Genomic DNA, 16,703 nt, shown 5'->3' with positions numbered 1-16,703 from the left:
GCTCAGAGGTTAAGAGCACTGGCTGCTCTTCCAGAGGTTCTGAGTTCAATTCCCAGCAACCACATGGTGGCTCACAGCCAGCCATCTGTAATAATATCTGGCGCCCTCTTCTGGCCTGCAGGCATACATACAGACAGAATATTGTATACATAATAAATACCTTTAAAAAAAAAGGGGGGAGCATGATTAATGAAGACGCTAGACGTTGACCTTTGGCCTCTGTATTGCACACACAATTAAATTTACACACACAAACACAAAAGGTTTTTCTTTCTTCATGATAAAACAGCAACAAAAGCTGAAAGAAATGTATGTCTCTGGACCAAAGATCTAAGAGAAATCTGACCTGAGCTTCCGAGAAGGGAACAACAGAAATACTGTTTTCTACCAGGATGGTTGCAATCTCCCCTTCCAGATCGCCGATTTTCCCTAAAACACGCACAAAGTGTCCATTTGGATACACTGATGTTGTCTCCCAGGAGTCAATTCTCACAACCACCCTGAAGTCCTATACAAAGGGAAAAAAGATACAATGTGAACCAAAGCTAGAGTTAAGTGGGTCAATGTGAAGCAACAAAACTAACCAGATAAACAGAGTACCAAAGGCAGGCTAATTTGGGAACAGTGGCTTGCAGTAGCTTATTTTTGCTTTCTGTTTTTTCTTGCCACTCTTCCGAATGGCCAGATGGTATACAAATGCTTGGCCAATGCTTTGAAGGGAGGCATTACCTCTCTTCTTCAGACAACTGGGACATTTCAGTTAACTAATACATTTAGTTAACACTTGAAACACAAGGGGTACAACCCAATAATGTGGGGTTCTAATTAAGTTTTAAGACAATAGTCTTGGGAACTGGGGAAATGGCTCAGTGGTTACTAGCACTTCTACCAGGGGACCTGGGTTTGGTTCCCAGCACTCACATCAGGCAGCTCACAATCCACACCCACTTTCTGGCTTGTGTGGGCACACCCACACACATGTAAATAAAAATAAAATAAATCTTAAAAAAATAAATAAAACAACAGTCTCAATTTCTAGTGTGGGAATTACTTTCTAATTTCTTTTTAGTCTTAAGATGCTCCTTGGCAGGAAAGATGGTACCAGTGTAAGCTGTACCTCTCCACTGCCCAGACTCCAGACACCCTAGAATGCAAAGTGCCATCGTCATACCTGGGCTGAGAGTTTGCAGAAAGCTTCCAGAGGCAAAGGCACAACGACCAGGAAAGGGCTGGGAACATTCTACTTTAGTCTCATTTACAAACTGCCAAACACTAGGCAATGAAGTCAGGAATTGCCTCTGCTCTCTGCCCCAAGTAAAAGTTAGTATCTGCCCGCTCTCTGGCACTCCAGTCCTGTATGGATAATCGATCTCTGAAGTCATACTATATCATCCCTGCGGAACACTCAGATCGTATTTCTGGATCTTTCCCTGGAAGGAAGCTTGTTAGTGTTGGCAGACTGCATGTATCGAAAGTTTCGGGGTCGGACAGCAGGATAATGTATGTTCACTCAGCGTGTCCTACACAGCTCTTTCTAGGACAACTTCTCTCTGGCCTTCATTTATTAACCATGGACTACTTAACGGATGGTTCTTATATATTTAGAATGTTTAAAAACAGTATCTTAGAGTGCCAGATACCATCAATAATTTATTTCCTCTTATTCAAAGGAGTTAACAATGCTTCCCGGTGCTGCTCAAAAGCCAGCGAAGACAGAGGCAGAAGAGAAGGGCAGATGCAGCTACCTGGAGGGCCTCGGCCTGCTGGGTGCTGATGCGGATTTTGGGGATTCTGTAATCCCAGGGCGTGACTAGGATCTTCTGAGCATTTTTGCCCTGAAACTGGACCTCTTCTTTGGATGGAAATGTCACCACATAATCTCGCCAGTTCTTTTGAAGGATGCCCACCACTCGACCTTCAGGGAGACAAAACAGCAAAGCACCGACTGGTTGGTTACCTCCTCTCTGGGCTGTGAGCGCAGCAGCAAGGAAGTGAATGAGAAATGCGCTGTTCCTGTTCTCAAGCTCATTCACGCAGCCCAGATGAGTTTGGAGACCTGCCTTCTTAGCACTTTGAATGTGAATTTTTTTCACCCCTGAGATAGGGTTTCTCTGTGTAACAGGCCTAGCTGTCCTGGAACTAGATCAAGCTGGCTTTGAATTCACAGAGATCCACCTGCCTCTGCCTCCCGAGTGCTTGAATTAAAGGTGTGCGCCATCACTGCCCAGTTAAACATACATTTTTAAAAAAGAAAAACAGCTCTTAAAAAATTGTCAGCTGGGTGTAGTAGTTCACACCTTTAATGCCAGCACTAGGGAGGCAGAGGCAGGAGGATCTCTGTGAGTCCTAGCACAGCCTGGTCTATAAAGAGAGTTCCGGGACAGCCAGGACTGTTACACAGAGAAACCCCCATCTCAAACAAAACAACAAAAACCATTGTCAGCACTTCCTTTTTCTGCAGAGCCCAATGTGACTTTCAGAATTTGTCCCATCTTCTCTTCTGCCATTACCTTCTCAATTTCAGGATTTGGTACCTTAGGCAAAGCCAATAGTTTTCATTACTGTTTTTTCTCCATGTAAATCTGGCTGTCTTGGAACTCATTCTGTAAAACAGGCTGGCCTCGAACTCCATCAGAACTCTGCTTCTCAAACAGTAGCTAAAGGCATGTGCCACCTTGCCCAGCTCTGTTCAAGGTTTTGTCTTTTTTTGAGACATCTTCCTTGTCTTTTGTTTGTGTTTTGAGACAGGGTCTCTCTATGTAGCCCTGGCTGTCCTGGAACTCTCTATGTAGCCCTGGCTGTCCTGGAACTCTCTATGTAGCCCTGGCTGGCCTCAAACTTAGGTCTGCCTGCCTCTGCCTCCCAGCACTGGGGTTAAAGATGTGCACCCCCATGACTGGAAACACTTGTCTTTAACCCTTGCCTCTGCTTTGTGCTTCCATAATTGCCTGTGTTCTCTCAACACCTGCACTCACTTGGTCTAGTGGACACAGCAAAGGATACACATCCTAAGTCTATTACACAGCACCGAAGCCAGGGAAACATAACCACAGTAGCTACAAGTACACTTTTTCCGTGTGTGTGTGTGTGTGTGTGTGTGTGTTCAGATACCATTCTTTGGGAACTAATGACCTGGACTTTTGAGATGAAGTCTCTCATTGGCCAAGCTGACTGGCCAGGAAGTCCCAGAAGTCCTCTTGTCTCCACCTCTCCAGTGCTGTGATTATTTTACAAACATGAGTTTCAGGAACAGACTTAGGTCCTCCTCATTGCACGCACCTTGTTAACTGAGCCAAAGCGCTGCCGGGAGGACTGAGGGGGTGAGGTGATGATCTTGCCACAGGGCACCTGAGTGAGGCCTGACCCTACAGAGGTGTGGGGCAAGCCTGGGAAGTCTCTGGATTCAGGCCATGTGTCACAGTTAGAGCCAACAGGATCTGTGGATGTGTGAAAAAAAAAGTCTAGGACAATTCCAGTCTTTTGGGTGGTCCAACTCTCAGAATGAGCTTCCAGCTGAGTGGATGAGGACCGCTGCAGGGGAAGCAGGCTTGGGACAGAAGTCAGGAGGCTTAGGAGGCATCTTTAGGCTGAGATGCCCATTGGACATTCAGGGGAAGATGCCATAAAGGCAACCAGAGGTAAAGAAAGTGGCTGGAGACACAAGGTCAAAGACTGAACACTCTAGAGAGTGCATGGAACAGGAAGCCCCCAGCAGAGCACTGCACACCCAGAAAGCCGGAAGAGAAGGACAGCAGAGAAGCTGAGACAGGTGGCCAGAAGGGCAGAGGGTGAGGGAGCTAGGGCTCCCTGAATTTCAGAGAGCAGCACACACATGAGCTGTTCACGTGCTATGACCACGAGTGCAAGGAAGTGACCTGTATTTGGGCAGGAGGGCCCTGGGGAATCAGACACGAGCAGATTTAGAGGAGAGGGAGAGGAGAGCCAGACTGCAAGCCCACGAGACCCTGAAGAAAGCAGGAAGAGTGAGCATGGAGGAAAACAAAAACATCATCCCAACTGAGGCGGTAGCTGGAAACCACACAATGCCCAGAGGGGCTTTTTGTTTCTGTGGGTACTGTACAAGTTAAAATAAACCTGCAGAGGGGCCATATACAGTGCTGTATAGTTATAATCCTCGTGCTATTATATGGGGGAGACAGGAGCATCAAGGTTGTCAAGGAGTCTGAGGCCAGCCTGGGCTATGCCAGACCCCGTGCACACCTTTAATACTAGAACTCGGGAGGCAGAGGCTGGGGAATCTCTGAGTTCAAGGCCAGCATGATCTACAGAGTGAGTTCTAGGACAGGCAGGGCCACACAGAGAAACCCTATCTTGAAAAACCAAACAACAAACAAACAAAAGAAGCGAAACTAGTAAATAAACCTGTGGAGGAATTGAGGGTGGCTCAGTGGGGGAACACATGTTCAGCATGTCTCAGGTCCTAGGTTCAGTCCCCAGCATTAAAAACAACAACCACAGCGAAACAGATTGCAGAGAGGGGACGCTGATAATGTAGAGATCATATCTTATTTTCTCGCATGCTTCATGTTCTTACAAGTCACTAAAAGTAGTTTGTAAGTTGTTCTCACCACACATACACAAGGAGGATGTGGTGGCTACAGACATGGCTCAGTGAATAAAATCACTGCCACACAAGTATGAGGGCCTGAGTTCAAATCCCCAGAACTCCAGTAAAGCCAGGTAGTCTTCTTCAACAGGCAGTAGCAGAACCAATATCAGAAGCTGTTCTCTGACTTCTACATGCATGCCCTAGCATGCACACTAGCACTCAAGAGCATGAACACACATGCACATCATATACATAAAAAGACAATGTTTAGGGGCTGGAGAGAATGCTCAGTGGTTAACAGTACTAGATGCTCTTCCATAGGATCTGGGTTTAATTCCCAGTACCCACATGGTGGCTCACAAACATTTATAATTCCAGTTCCAGGGCATCCAAATACCCTATTCTAGCCTCAGTGGGCACCAAACAATCACAGACTTGCATGCATAGGCAAAACACTCCTACACATAAAAATATATAAAAGATTACTTTTAAAACCATGGTATATGAGGTAATATGTATGCTAATTAGCTGGATTTAGCCACTCAACAATGTATACCTATATCAAAACATCACAGTATACTAATGAACACATACAAGTTTCAAACAAACAAAATCAGGCAGGATTATACTTCCGGGTGGGCTCACCTGTGGGCATGGGCTCACTTGGGGACTCGCCCGAGGCTTTGTCTTCACCGTCGTTCTCACTCAGGGCAGCAGTTCTTCCTTTCCACTCATTTTTGGGGAGCAGCTCCACCACCACCACATCTCCATGGATGGAGCGGTTCCGAGCCTTTGTGCCATGGATGAGGATGTCGCTGAGCAGATCTGTGCAGCACAGAGAAGTTGTGAGCCAATGGCTGCCACACCAGGAGACATTTCAGATGGACCACATCTCAAGCCTGAGCAGACGCTGCTGGGGCTGAAGAGGCGGCTCAGTGGGGGAAGTGCTCACCACACAAGCATGAGGGTCTGAGTTTGGATCTCCAGTGACCATGTAAAAAGCCAGGTGTAGTGGTGCATGTCTGCAACCCTTGCACTTAGTGGGCTGGAGACAGGAGAATTCGGGAGCTCACTGGCCAGTCTGTCTAGCCAAAGGAGCAAACTTCACTTTCAGTGAGATCCCTGTCTCAAAAAATCAGGTGGAGGAGGCTAGGAAGATGGTCCAGCCTGCCTTCTAAGTATAATAATCTGAATTCTGAACACCAGTACTCGCATAAAGCCAGAGGTACACATACACACCCATACATACACATACACACATACATGCACACAAACAAAAGTAGGAAATGACACAGGAAGATACTTAACATCAACCTCTGGCCTCCATAAGTGCACAAAATGGTAAGTGCACCTGTATACCCAGGCATACACCTCTCTGCAGTGGAATAATCCTTCTGTACACTGTGAATATGTATTACTCTCATTGGTTAATAAAAAGCTAACAGGCTGGTAGCTGGGCAGGAAGTTAGGTGAGAAAGCCAAACTGAGAATGATAGGAAGGAGGGTGGAGTCGAGGGGACATCAATCAGCCACAGAGGGAACAGTACACGCCGGAGGACAGGTAAAGCCATGAGTCAAATGGCAGGATGTAGATTAATAAAAGTGGGTTAATTTAAGTTGTAAGTGCTAGTTAGTAATAAGCCTGAGCTACTGGGCAAGCATTTGTAATTAATGTAAGTTTCTGTGTGTTTATTTAGGACTGGGCAGTTGGGACAGGAAACTTTGCCTATACTTCTCTCTCTTGTAAGCTTGGTTTTCAACATGACTGCTTCTGAAATCAACCATAACATAAGCAGTGGGATACTCCCACGAGGGATTTTCTTGATCAGATTATTTGAAGCAGGAAGACCCATCCTAAATGTGGTTGGTGCCTTCTGGTGGTAGCCCAGATAAAAGGATATAAATTTGCTTTTGCCTGCTACCTCTACCCTTGATGGCAAGTCCAACTGTCTTGTTGCAGCATCTTTCACTGGGGTTAGAACTAACTTATTCAGGTTTCCAATGCAGACAGATGACTATTGGCTCTCCAGGAATCCTCCAGGCCTTCAGTGCCAGATCAGGACTGCTGAGATGACCAGCTCATGGAAGGAGCAGCTACTGGATTCTCAGGCTCTCCAGTGTGAATCAGATATTGTTGGATTACCTGGACTATGTGTGTAAGACAATCTAACAAACCCTTCATATATATAATCTCTATTCAGTTAGTTCTATTACTTTAAGTGCACGCGTGCACACACACACACGCACACGCACACACACACACACACACACTCCAAAACAAATTTCTTCCTTCTAAAGGGAATGTCAAACAGCTTCTTTCTTTCTGTATAGACCAGGTTGGCCACAGACTTGTGACCCTTCTGTCTCAATCTACTGAGCTCTGGGGTTATAGGTGGCACCATGTTTGGCTTAAACTTCTTGTATTCCGCAGGTTGGGGGTAAACTAAGACTACTCCCATGGCACACTGGATGATGTGCTTATGCAAGGTCCCCTTCATCATTTTCTTTGAAAAGTTTTTAAATTTGTTGACAGTCTCACTCAGGTACATAATGTATAACGATCACTCTTCACCCTTCTTCTGCTATTTTGTTTTGAATCCTTCTCTATCCCATCACCTTTCAAAGTAGGTATTACTCTCCTGCATGTAACTGAGCTTACACTGGATTTATGCTCAATTCTTTCAGGGTACTGTGTAGACAAAAGAGTGGTGAGTGTGCATATAAAGCACACACATGGGATGCAAACCTGAAGAGGAGCTGATGAACAAAGGCTCTGGGAGCCTCTTTCTACTCAGCCACCCATTTTCACCATCAAGGTTTCTTCTTCCTTTCATGCTTTGTTTCCCCCAATCTGCCTGAAACGTGACCACAGGAGAGCACACAGAGGCAGTGCAGAGAAATTCTTACAACACAGCCTGGGCTGCAGGCTGAGCCGCACAGGTTAGCAGTGGGACCTCAGAGAGGCTGCTTCCTTCCCCTGTATGGCAGCTTAAGCATACTGCAACAAACCAGAAATCAGGGCTGTGGCTGCCTAGGACGAATAATTTAAAATCCACAGCGCAGCAAGATCGTAGCTCTAGCGGGTGACAGCTGTGTGAAGACACAGGGTCTGGAGCGTCTGGGTGATGGCCGTGCAGTGTCACCTGCATCCGGGGACAGGCACAGTACTACAGGATAATACACAGGGTCTGGAGCGTCTGGGTGATGGCCTTGCAGTGTCACCTGCATCCGGGGACAGGCACAGTACTACAGGATAATACACAGGGTCTGGAGCGTCTGGGTGATGGCCGTGCAGTGTCACCTGCATCCGGGGACAGGCACAGTACTACAGGATCTTAAGCTATCTTGATCTTTTTATTTTTTTGAGACAGGGTCTTTCTCCATAGTGTTGGCTGCCCTGGAACTCTTTCTGCAGATCAGGCTCTCCTTAAACTCTCAGAGACCCTGTCTCTGCCTCCCAGGTACTGGAATTAAAGGCACATGATAGACAAATAACACAAGCAAAGTCCTATGTTCAATTCCTAGCACTAACTGCCCCCCCCCAAATTGTGGACAAAATTTGGACAAAAACCTAAGGGGGAAACCCCTAAAATCCACAAATGCCAATATATATAAGGCTGCACGACACGTCAACTTGCTTTCTTTACCATATAATGTCAGAATTAAAAAAGCAGCATGGAAATGTGTGTGGTTGGTACCGAACCTGAGTCCTTACTGCTGGCTCCTTGTAGGCGAACAAAAGCTTCTATCTGAGCTCTGTACTTGTTGACGTTCAGAATTCCCTAGAATTGTAAGCAAAAATCAGTGTGAATATAGTTCTTTCTTGACCCAGTTTTCAAAAAGTTATGAAAATATCTTCATATTCTTAGCAGACTGTGGTCCCTGTCTTCCTGCTAGAGTGCCTTTTCTTGAGAGAATACGCTGCTAGCTTGAACTACTCTGCAGCTGCACCAAGGACAGGACACGCTCCTTACACTATGGCAGGGACTTCAGCACGGCACACTCAACCTTTGGCCCCAAACAGACTTCTGAGTAGCCTGCTAAAAATGCAGAATCTGTGCCAGGCAGTGGTGGGGCACGCCTTTGATCCTAGCACTTGGGAGGCAGAGACAGGTGGATCTCTGTGAGTTCAAGGCCAGCCAGGTCTACAAAAAGAGTTCCAGGAGAGACAGGGCTGTTACACAGAGAAACCCTGTCTGGAGCAAAAAAGAGAAAGAAAGAAAGAAAGGAAGGAAGGAAGGAAGGAAGGAAGGAAGGAAGGAAGGAAGGAAGAAAGAAAGGAAGAAAGACAAAATCCTTAGCAGAGTAGTTCTAAATCTTGACTATGGGGGACACACAAGACCACACACAGCCGCATGAAGAAACAGGAAATGAATGTGGGTAAAATGACCAAGGCTGAGGAGCTACTTACTGTATCCAGGTCCTTTCCCAAACCCTTCCCCAAGGCCTCCTTCGAGGGGAAAAAGTGGCAAAGGAGGAAGACAAACATCACAGATGTGATGTTGCTGCTGCCACGTCCACACCCGCATTCAAAACTGTATTTCTTTCCCAGTGACAGAAGGCTACCCCACACTGTGTGACACTTGAGCAGCTTAGAACTAGACAGTTAAGGACTATGGAAAAATGAACTGGGTAGCTCTGCTTATTCAAGCTCATCTTGTGACAGGCATTGAACTCAGAGCCCTGGTGTGGAAGGCAAGCTAAGAAGAGAAAAAAAAATGCTGGTTGTACTGACACCTGCCCTTCACTGCCACCCTCACCTGGATGTAGCGTCCGGATTTGATGCCTGCCTCCAGCACTTCCAGGGGAAGGTGTTCTGGGTACTCCTTCCCATGGGTTTCCTGACTTTCGCTTTCCCTTTCCCGGCGAGACTGCAGGATGGAGTCGCAGAGCTCATGGGCAGCCTTTAAATCCGGCCAGAAGTTGTCCAAGTAATTCTGTATTTGGTAAAGGCACAGAGAAACATGGCCAGATGCTGAGTCTTCATTCCAGCACTACTACAGGACCAAGTGGGCTAAGCAGGTAAGAACATCTGCCTGAAGACCTGACTTCAAATCCCAGCTCCCACATGAAAACTCCCACTGAGGGCATGAGGACTCTGAGACAGGAGGATTGCTGAGGCTTGCTGGCCAAGGCCTAGCTTCAGGGTCAGTAGAGAAATTATCCCCAGGGAATAAGGTAGGAGCAATAAAGCTAGACATTTAGTGTCCTCCTCTGGTCTCCATGTGTGCACCTGACATACACTGAACACACACCACACACACACACACACACACACACACACACACACACACACACACACACACCAATTTGTTTCTCTGTGTCTCTCACTTCTGAACATGATGATCTATAAAGAACAGATAGGAAAATCTATTATGTATTCTTATCTTCTTATATGTGATTTCAACTTAATTTAAGGCCAAGATACATTCTCTTTTCTCCAATTATAAAGGAAAGAAAACATCCTTATGTGGAAGCCAGCACTCCTCCTATTAATTTCAATCCTGTTTGGACAGCTTCCTTTCTTCCCTTCTTCCTCTTAAAAGTTCTGTTCACACCAGCGTCAGCACGGCAACCCTGTGCCCGTGTGCCACTCACACGCCAGCGTCAGCACGGCAACCCTATGCTCGTGTGCCACCTAATACCCCATTTTGTCAAGAAGAATTGATCACTTTGTTTCTTCGCATCCAATGTCAAGTCCCCAAAGAGAATCCTGTTTCCCTCTCGCCTGAAGCTGACCCTCTTCTCTCTTTCATTGCTATCACTCACCTCTACGAGCCCTTGCTCACAGTTTGCTCAAGAACTGCTCTACAAAATAAAACTGTCCTGGACTACTGGACTACAAAGAAAAGTAATTCTCAAAAAAGTAGAAAAATGTAATTTTAGTCAACTGTCCTCTGCAGGAACAAGACATGATGTATTACCACAGAAAAAGCAAGTGACACTGCCATTAATATCTAGCGCCCCTGGAATTCTCTGGCACTCCAGAACACATTTTTATAGCACAGTCAAGAAAATTCTATTGGCAAATCTTTAGCAATACATGCACATGGGAACCCTTATGGAATCTACAATTTAAAATTGGAACTGGACGTTCTCTAAGCTGACAGGGATAATGGAGGCTGCATCTTGGTTTTCGCATCAGAAAATGCAATCAGCCAGTAGATTTGATTGGCCAACTGGATAGACAGGAGAGACCTGCCATCTATGGAGAGATTAACCGCCAGCCCAATCTCCTAGAAGGTGCTTAAGAGATAGGAAGAAGGTGTTGCTATGACAGCCCGAAGCAACTGGCACTGATAAAACGAGGTGATTGTGACCTGAGAGCCCTCACATAAGTAATGCCACATCTCGGCTCCGAGTGCCCCTACTCTTCTTCATGCATAATTCCAGTGGGGAAAAGTGAGGGGTTGCTGACATACAAGACTGGCTTTAAGGGGCTAGGGATGTGGCTCAGCTGGTAGAATTTGTAAAAGTCAAGGCTACGTGGTTACCAATAATGCTATGAGTCATCTCTCTCTCTCTCTTTTTAAAGATTTATTTATTTTATGGGCATGAGTGTTTTACTTATCTGTATGCATATGCACCACATGCATGTCTGGTGCTTGAGGAAGTCAGAAGAGGTCAGACAGTTGTTAGTTGCCATGTAGGTGCTGGGAACTGAGCCTAGATCCTCTGTGAGAGCAGCAAATGCTCCAAACCCCTGAGCCATCTCTCCAGCTCCCAATATAAACCATATTAAAGTCTTCCTTCTATTTCCCTTTCCTTTTTTTTATGAGACAGGCTCTCACTCTGCAGCCCAGGCTGGACTCAGACTTTCGGTGAGCTCCTGCCTCAGAATTGGCAACTTACCCCGGTACTGGAATTACTATGAAGTCTATTTTCTCTTATCTGTGTTGCCCAAGGATCTAGACTGCGGCCTTACAGGCACTGTTAAGAACTGAATGAGTAGCTAGGCCATGGTGGTGCACACCTTTAACCTCAGCACTCAGGAGGGAGAGGCAGGTGGATTTCTTGAATTAGAGGCCAGCCTGGTCTACAGAGTGAGTTCTAGGATAGTTGGGGTTATACAATCAAACCTTGTCTCAAAAAACAACAACAACAAAAACAAAACCCAAAACAACAAGAACAAAAACAAAAACCAAACCAAATAAGAGAACAAAAAACCCAAAATAACTGAACGTGTGTGTGCATGTGCCACTGGAAATACCTTGAAAGAAATTACAAACACGCCTTCTGTTTCACTTCCATACTGCTGAATGGCCTCTTCATCTTCTGTCACCATAACGATGGGCATCCTGTCCTCACAGTGGTGATAGTACCAAACAGCTGAGTTGTATATACTCCTGGGACAGCAAAGGGTGGTGAACATCCGAAGCATAAACACAGCTGCTGTTCAGAATGTCACACTTGGTTCCTATCTGCCACCCTGTGTCTATATAGCTAATCATCCATCTGTCCACCCGTCCACCCGTCCACCCATCCACCCATCCACCCATCCATCATCCATCCATCCATCCATCCATCCATCCATCCATCCATCCATCCAATAATTCTTTTGTTCTTTCTTTACACAACAAATACTTCCTGGGTATCTAGATAACTGGGGGCGGGCCCGGCCCTCTGTGGGAGACAAAGGAATCAGAAAGCACCTCCCATCTCTTCTTCCTAGATGTTCAGCCCCATAGCAACTATTTTCAGTTCCTGCTTTTGTTTAGAAAGCCCAGACTGTCACTTTGTAACACTTTCTAATTGGAGGCTGAGCTATGGGGCACATGCGAAATGACCAGCAACTCTATGAAAGATGAGCAACAGTCTCCAGCTAAGAGAAGAACCAGCTGCAAGCAGCTAAAGCTGGTAAGCTAGTAAGACCTGAAAGAAAACCACATGATATACCTGGAATCTTCCCCCAAGAGCTGAAGCCTGGGCCTGGAGAACTAGGTTCAGGACTGTAGTGTGTTCCCAGGGAAGTGCCCAGTCGTGGAAGGTCCTTTTCTGCAGGTGTGTGCAATCCTCTCTGAGGGCTGTGGGCAGGTACACTCCACCTTGGAGTTAGTACCTAGGGGGCAATTACCTAAGGTGCCTGGGCTCTTACATGTGGGCCACTTTGCGAGGTACTCTACAGGGTCTCTCCAAGGTCCCAGCAGGACTGACTTAGCCTCCTTTTCCCACATCAGCTTCACAGCCCCCATCTTCCCACCATCACTTGCTCCTGCTGTGGGGAACCACTATTTGCAAACACCCCACACCCAAGTGCTTGCTTCACTCTGAAGTTCTGGGCAGACCTAAACTAAGTCACTGCATTTTCTGGGACAATTTCCATTTAGTGAGACTGGCCCACGACGTTAAATTGAGCAAGTCATCTTTTTATCTTAAGACATCAAAGTTAAGCCTTCTACACCACTAGTAGGACACTCCAGCCCTTGAGTCTAGGCAATTTCAGGCTGGGTACCTTGGTCTCCTCAATCCCAATTTTAACAACTTAACCGTTACGTATTCAAATGACCCATCTGAAACACCAACACCCCAGCACTAGCCACAGTCCTAGAACAGCTGCTGCAGTGCTCTGGCGTAGTACAGAGCAGGCCCGAAGAGCCACAGACGAGGAAATAGAATGGGTTCCAACGAAGGGTGTTGTGACCTGATGCACACCTGGTCTGCCACTTCTCCATGGCCTCCCCCTTTTCCCGGGGCAGGTAACAGTGCTGCTGGAACTCGTTAGCAAAGAGAACGCAGTCATGGCGAGCATCCTTCAGGAGGTTCCGCAGTTTGTTATACTGTCTGAAACACAGGGAACAGAATAAATCTAACACAGCAGGTACTCATCTCCTGCCAACTCCTGCCAAGGATCAAAATGGATGAGGCATTTCGGAGTGAGAGATGGATTGTTTAAAGCCCAAGAAATGTCCCAGCACTCAGGAGACTGAGGTAAAAGGATCATGAGTTCGAGGGTGGTTTGGGAGACATAGTGAGAACCTGTCTTAAAAGACAAAATAAGGGCTGGGAAGATGGCTCAGTAGGTAAAAGTGCTTGCCACACAAGTATGAGGACCTCAGTTCAAATTTCCCAGAACCCAAATAAAGTTGGGTGAGAGCATCTGTCGTACTCATACAGGGAGACTGGGGAGAGGAAACAGAAAGAGCTCCAGAAACCAGTCTGCTGTGTGCAGTAGAACGAGAGATTCTGTCTGAAACAGAGTGAAAGACAAAGACAGGTTGTCCTCTGAGCTCTTGTACACATCACACACACACACACACCAACAAAAAGGAAGGAGATACACTAAGCCAACCCTGAGAAGCATTTATTCGTATTGGCTCCTGTTTTTCAGTGTTAGTGGTTCTCAGTTTTGCCTGTTAATTGCTTGCACTTGGGGAAGGCCTCATTAATTAGTTTGCAGATTAATTAGACCCCTTCTCCTGCTTTCCCTCAGCGATGCTTGGCTATTTTACTATGTAGTTACACTATCTGCCCTTTTACGGCCACAGCACACAAGTAAAGTTTGGCTCCTTTTTTGCTTCCTACTTGTTGGCAAACTTTTTTTTGATTTTGTTTATTTGAGACAGGGTTTCTCTGCGTGTCCCTGGCTGTCCTGGAACTCACGCTGTAGACCAGGTTGGCTTTGAACTCACAGAGATCCGCCTGCCTCTGCCTCTCGAGTGCTGGGATTAAAGGCGTGAGCCACCGCCGCCCTGCTGCCAATTTTATTAATTTTTTAAGCACGTATTTTTAAACATTAATACATTTCCCTTTAGCTTGCAGACTTGCAGACCTAGAAAAGGTCATGTAAAGTAAACCAGTGAACTGTATCTATACAACCTCCATGATTTCATGAAGAGATAGACCCAGCTGTCAGACAGCTAATAGAAAGTAACATTTTCCCAGTCCAGAGAGCCTTCCAGCAGTGTTACCAGAACCATGCCCAAACAAACAGTCCAGAGAGCCTTCCAGCAGTGTTACCAGAACCATGCCCAAACAAACAGTCCAGAGAGCCTTCCAGCAGTGTTACCAGAACCATGCCCAAACAGTCCAGAGAGCCTTCCAGCAGTGTTACCAGAGCCATGCCCAAACAGCAAGTCTACCAAGGGTCAGCTTCTGCGAAAGAACTTTTCAAGAGCCTGTCATCAAGAAACATTACAGGAAACATTTAGGCAGTTATTTTAAAAGGGTAGGTAGGGCTGTTGGTTTTGCAGTGCAAGGATCCATTCAAGGCCTTGCACTCACTCTGGCTATTTGTGGACAAATGATCACCCTGGCTAACATCATCCCTTGGTGGGTGTGTTATCCTCCTGGGCCAGGCCTCTGGCTGGAGAGTGAGTGTACGGCACTGGATGCTCTTGGAGGCATCATCTAGACAGGACAGGGCCCACTTGCAGCAGCCTGACTACAGCAAGCAAAAAAATCAAAGCCAGAATTGCAAGCCCATTTGTAGGTGCGTGTCCAAAAGACAGAACCAGACACTTGTGATACAGCTCAGCGCTGGAGGGTTTGCCTCAAATGCACGAGGCCCTGGGATAAACACCAAACTCTGCTGAATAAATAAGTACTCATATAAATAAAACCGCAAAACCCAACCAAATGAAAATGGGATTCGGACAGGGATCTGGGCACCCATGTTCACAGCGGCACCTTTTACAGCAACAAAAGGGTGGATGCAACTGAATGACAAGAAATAAGAGAACCAATGTCCATAAGACTTGGCCTTCGAAAGGGGGACTCTGACACATGGATGAGCCTGGACACAGGGCGAGTGAAGTAAACCAGTCACGAAAGGGCAAACACTGTGGCTCCAGCTGTGAAAGGCACATTAGAGCAGACATACAAAGAGAAAGCAGACATGTTACCTGGGGTTGGGGTCAAGAAGGGAGAAGTAGCATTTAAGTAGTACAGACTTTCAATGGAGGGATAAGAAAAATTCCAGAGCTTGCGTTTATGGATAGCTACACAACGGTTAATGGACATAGTGCCAGTAAACTGTATACTTAGGAATTACAAAAATGTCAATCCTTTTTGCTTTGTTTTTTGAGACACAGTTTTTCTGTGTAGTCCTGGCTGTCTAGGGTGGAACTCCACTCCGCAGATCAGGCTGGCCTTGAACTCAAGAGATCCACCTGCTTCCAAGTGTTGGGATTAAAGGCGTGTGCCACCACCACTTTGTAATGTTTCGTTTCTTTTCTTTCTTTCTTTCTTTCTTTCTTTCTTTCTTTCTTTCTTTCTTTCTTTCTTCTTTCTTTCTTTCTTTCTTTCTTTCTTTCTTTCTTTCTTTCTTTCTTTCTTTTTCTGAGACAAGGTTTCTCTGTGTAGTAGCCCTGGCTGTCCTGAAACTAGCTTTTTTTTTAAATTAAAGATTTATTTATTATGTATACAATATTCTGCCTCTATGTATGCCCACATGCCAGAGGAGGGTGACAGATCTCTTTACAGATGGCTGTGAGACACCATGTGGTTGCTGGGAATTAAACTCAGGACCTCTGGAAGAGCAGCCAGTGCTCTTAACCATTGAGCCATCTCTCCAACCCCTGGAACTAGCTCTTGTAGACCAGGCTGGCCTCAAACTACAGAGATCAGCCTGCCTCTGCCTCCTGAGTGCTGAGATTAAAGGTGTGTGCCACCACTGCCTGGCTATCTATTGTTTTTTGAGACGGGGTTCTCCCTGCAGACCAGGCTGGCCTTGAGATCAATCAGTCTGTCCCTGCCTTCCAAGTGCTGAGATTAAAGGCCATTTCACCACATCTGGCATCATCTTCATTTGAAATTATATTTAATACTACTGTGTGTGTGTGTGTGCGTGTGTGTATGTGGGGGCATGTACATGCCACAAAGTACATGTGGATGGCAGAGGACAACTCTGTGGAGTTGGTTCTCTCTCTCTACCATAGGAGGGTTCTGTGTGCTTCCATTTGTCAGCCAGATAAGGGAAATGGACAAATGGCATGAGAATACTGATGGGGAGGACAGGGGCTCAGCCGTGAATCACCCCGAGTGTGACAGTCATAATTCCTGCTGGCAGACTGCGCAGTGTTTAAGATAGAGTCAGTAGACAGAAGCCTGTGTGAAGTCAACACAGAGAAGCTTCAGAGCACCGTGGACAATGTCACCAGAGCGACGGCAGTGGTTTCAACAGTCAAAATCTTCA

The 16,703-nt window shown here is 46.2% G+C and overlaps 1 protein-coding gene across 2 annotated transcripts in view; it reads right to left on the bottom strand.

Annotated features, from left to right (window-relative positions):
• Nucleotides 1-16,703, bottom strand: part of Dis3l (DIS3 like exosome 3'-5' exoribonuclease) — a 36,867-nt gene that overhangs the window by 12,231 nt on the left and 7,933 nt on the right. For both annotated transcript variants that reach the window (XM_075965531.1, XM_075965532.1), the window contains exons 3-9: nt 13,223-13,351; nt 11,781-11,916; nt 9,331-9,507; nt 8,274-8,352; nt 5,216-5,395; nt 1,746-1,915; nt 347-508 (exon numbers count right to left, since the gene is read on the bottom strand). In XM_075965531.1, coding sequence (XP_075821646.1) covers nt 347-508; nt 1,746-1,915; nt 5,216-5,395; nt 8,274-8,352; nt 9,331-9,507; nt 11,781-11,916; nt 13,223-13,351 — 1,033 coding nt within the window. The remainder of the gene's footprint in view (nt 1-346; nt 509-1,745; nt 1,916-5,215; nt 5,396-8,273; nt 8,353-9,330; nt 9,508-11,780; nt 11,917-13,222; nt 13,352-16,703) is intronic.

The sequence above is a fragment of the Microtus pennsylvanicus genome, chromosome 3 (genome assembly GCF_037038515.1).
Source record: "Microtus pennsylvanicus isolate mMicPen1 chromosome 3, mMicPen1.hap1, whole genome shotgun sequence".
NCBI lineage: Eukaryota > Metazoa > Chordata > Mammalia > Rodentia > Cricetidae > Microtus > Microtus pennsylvanicus.
Note: the sequence above shows the minus strand (reverse complement) of the source record. Positions and strands in the feature narration are given on the sequence as shown.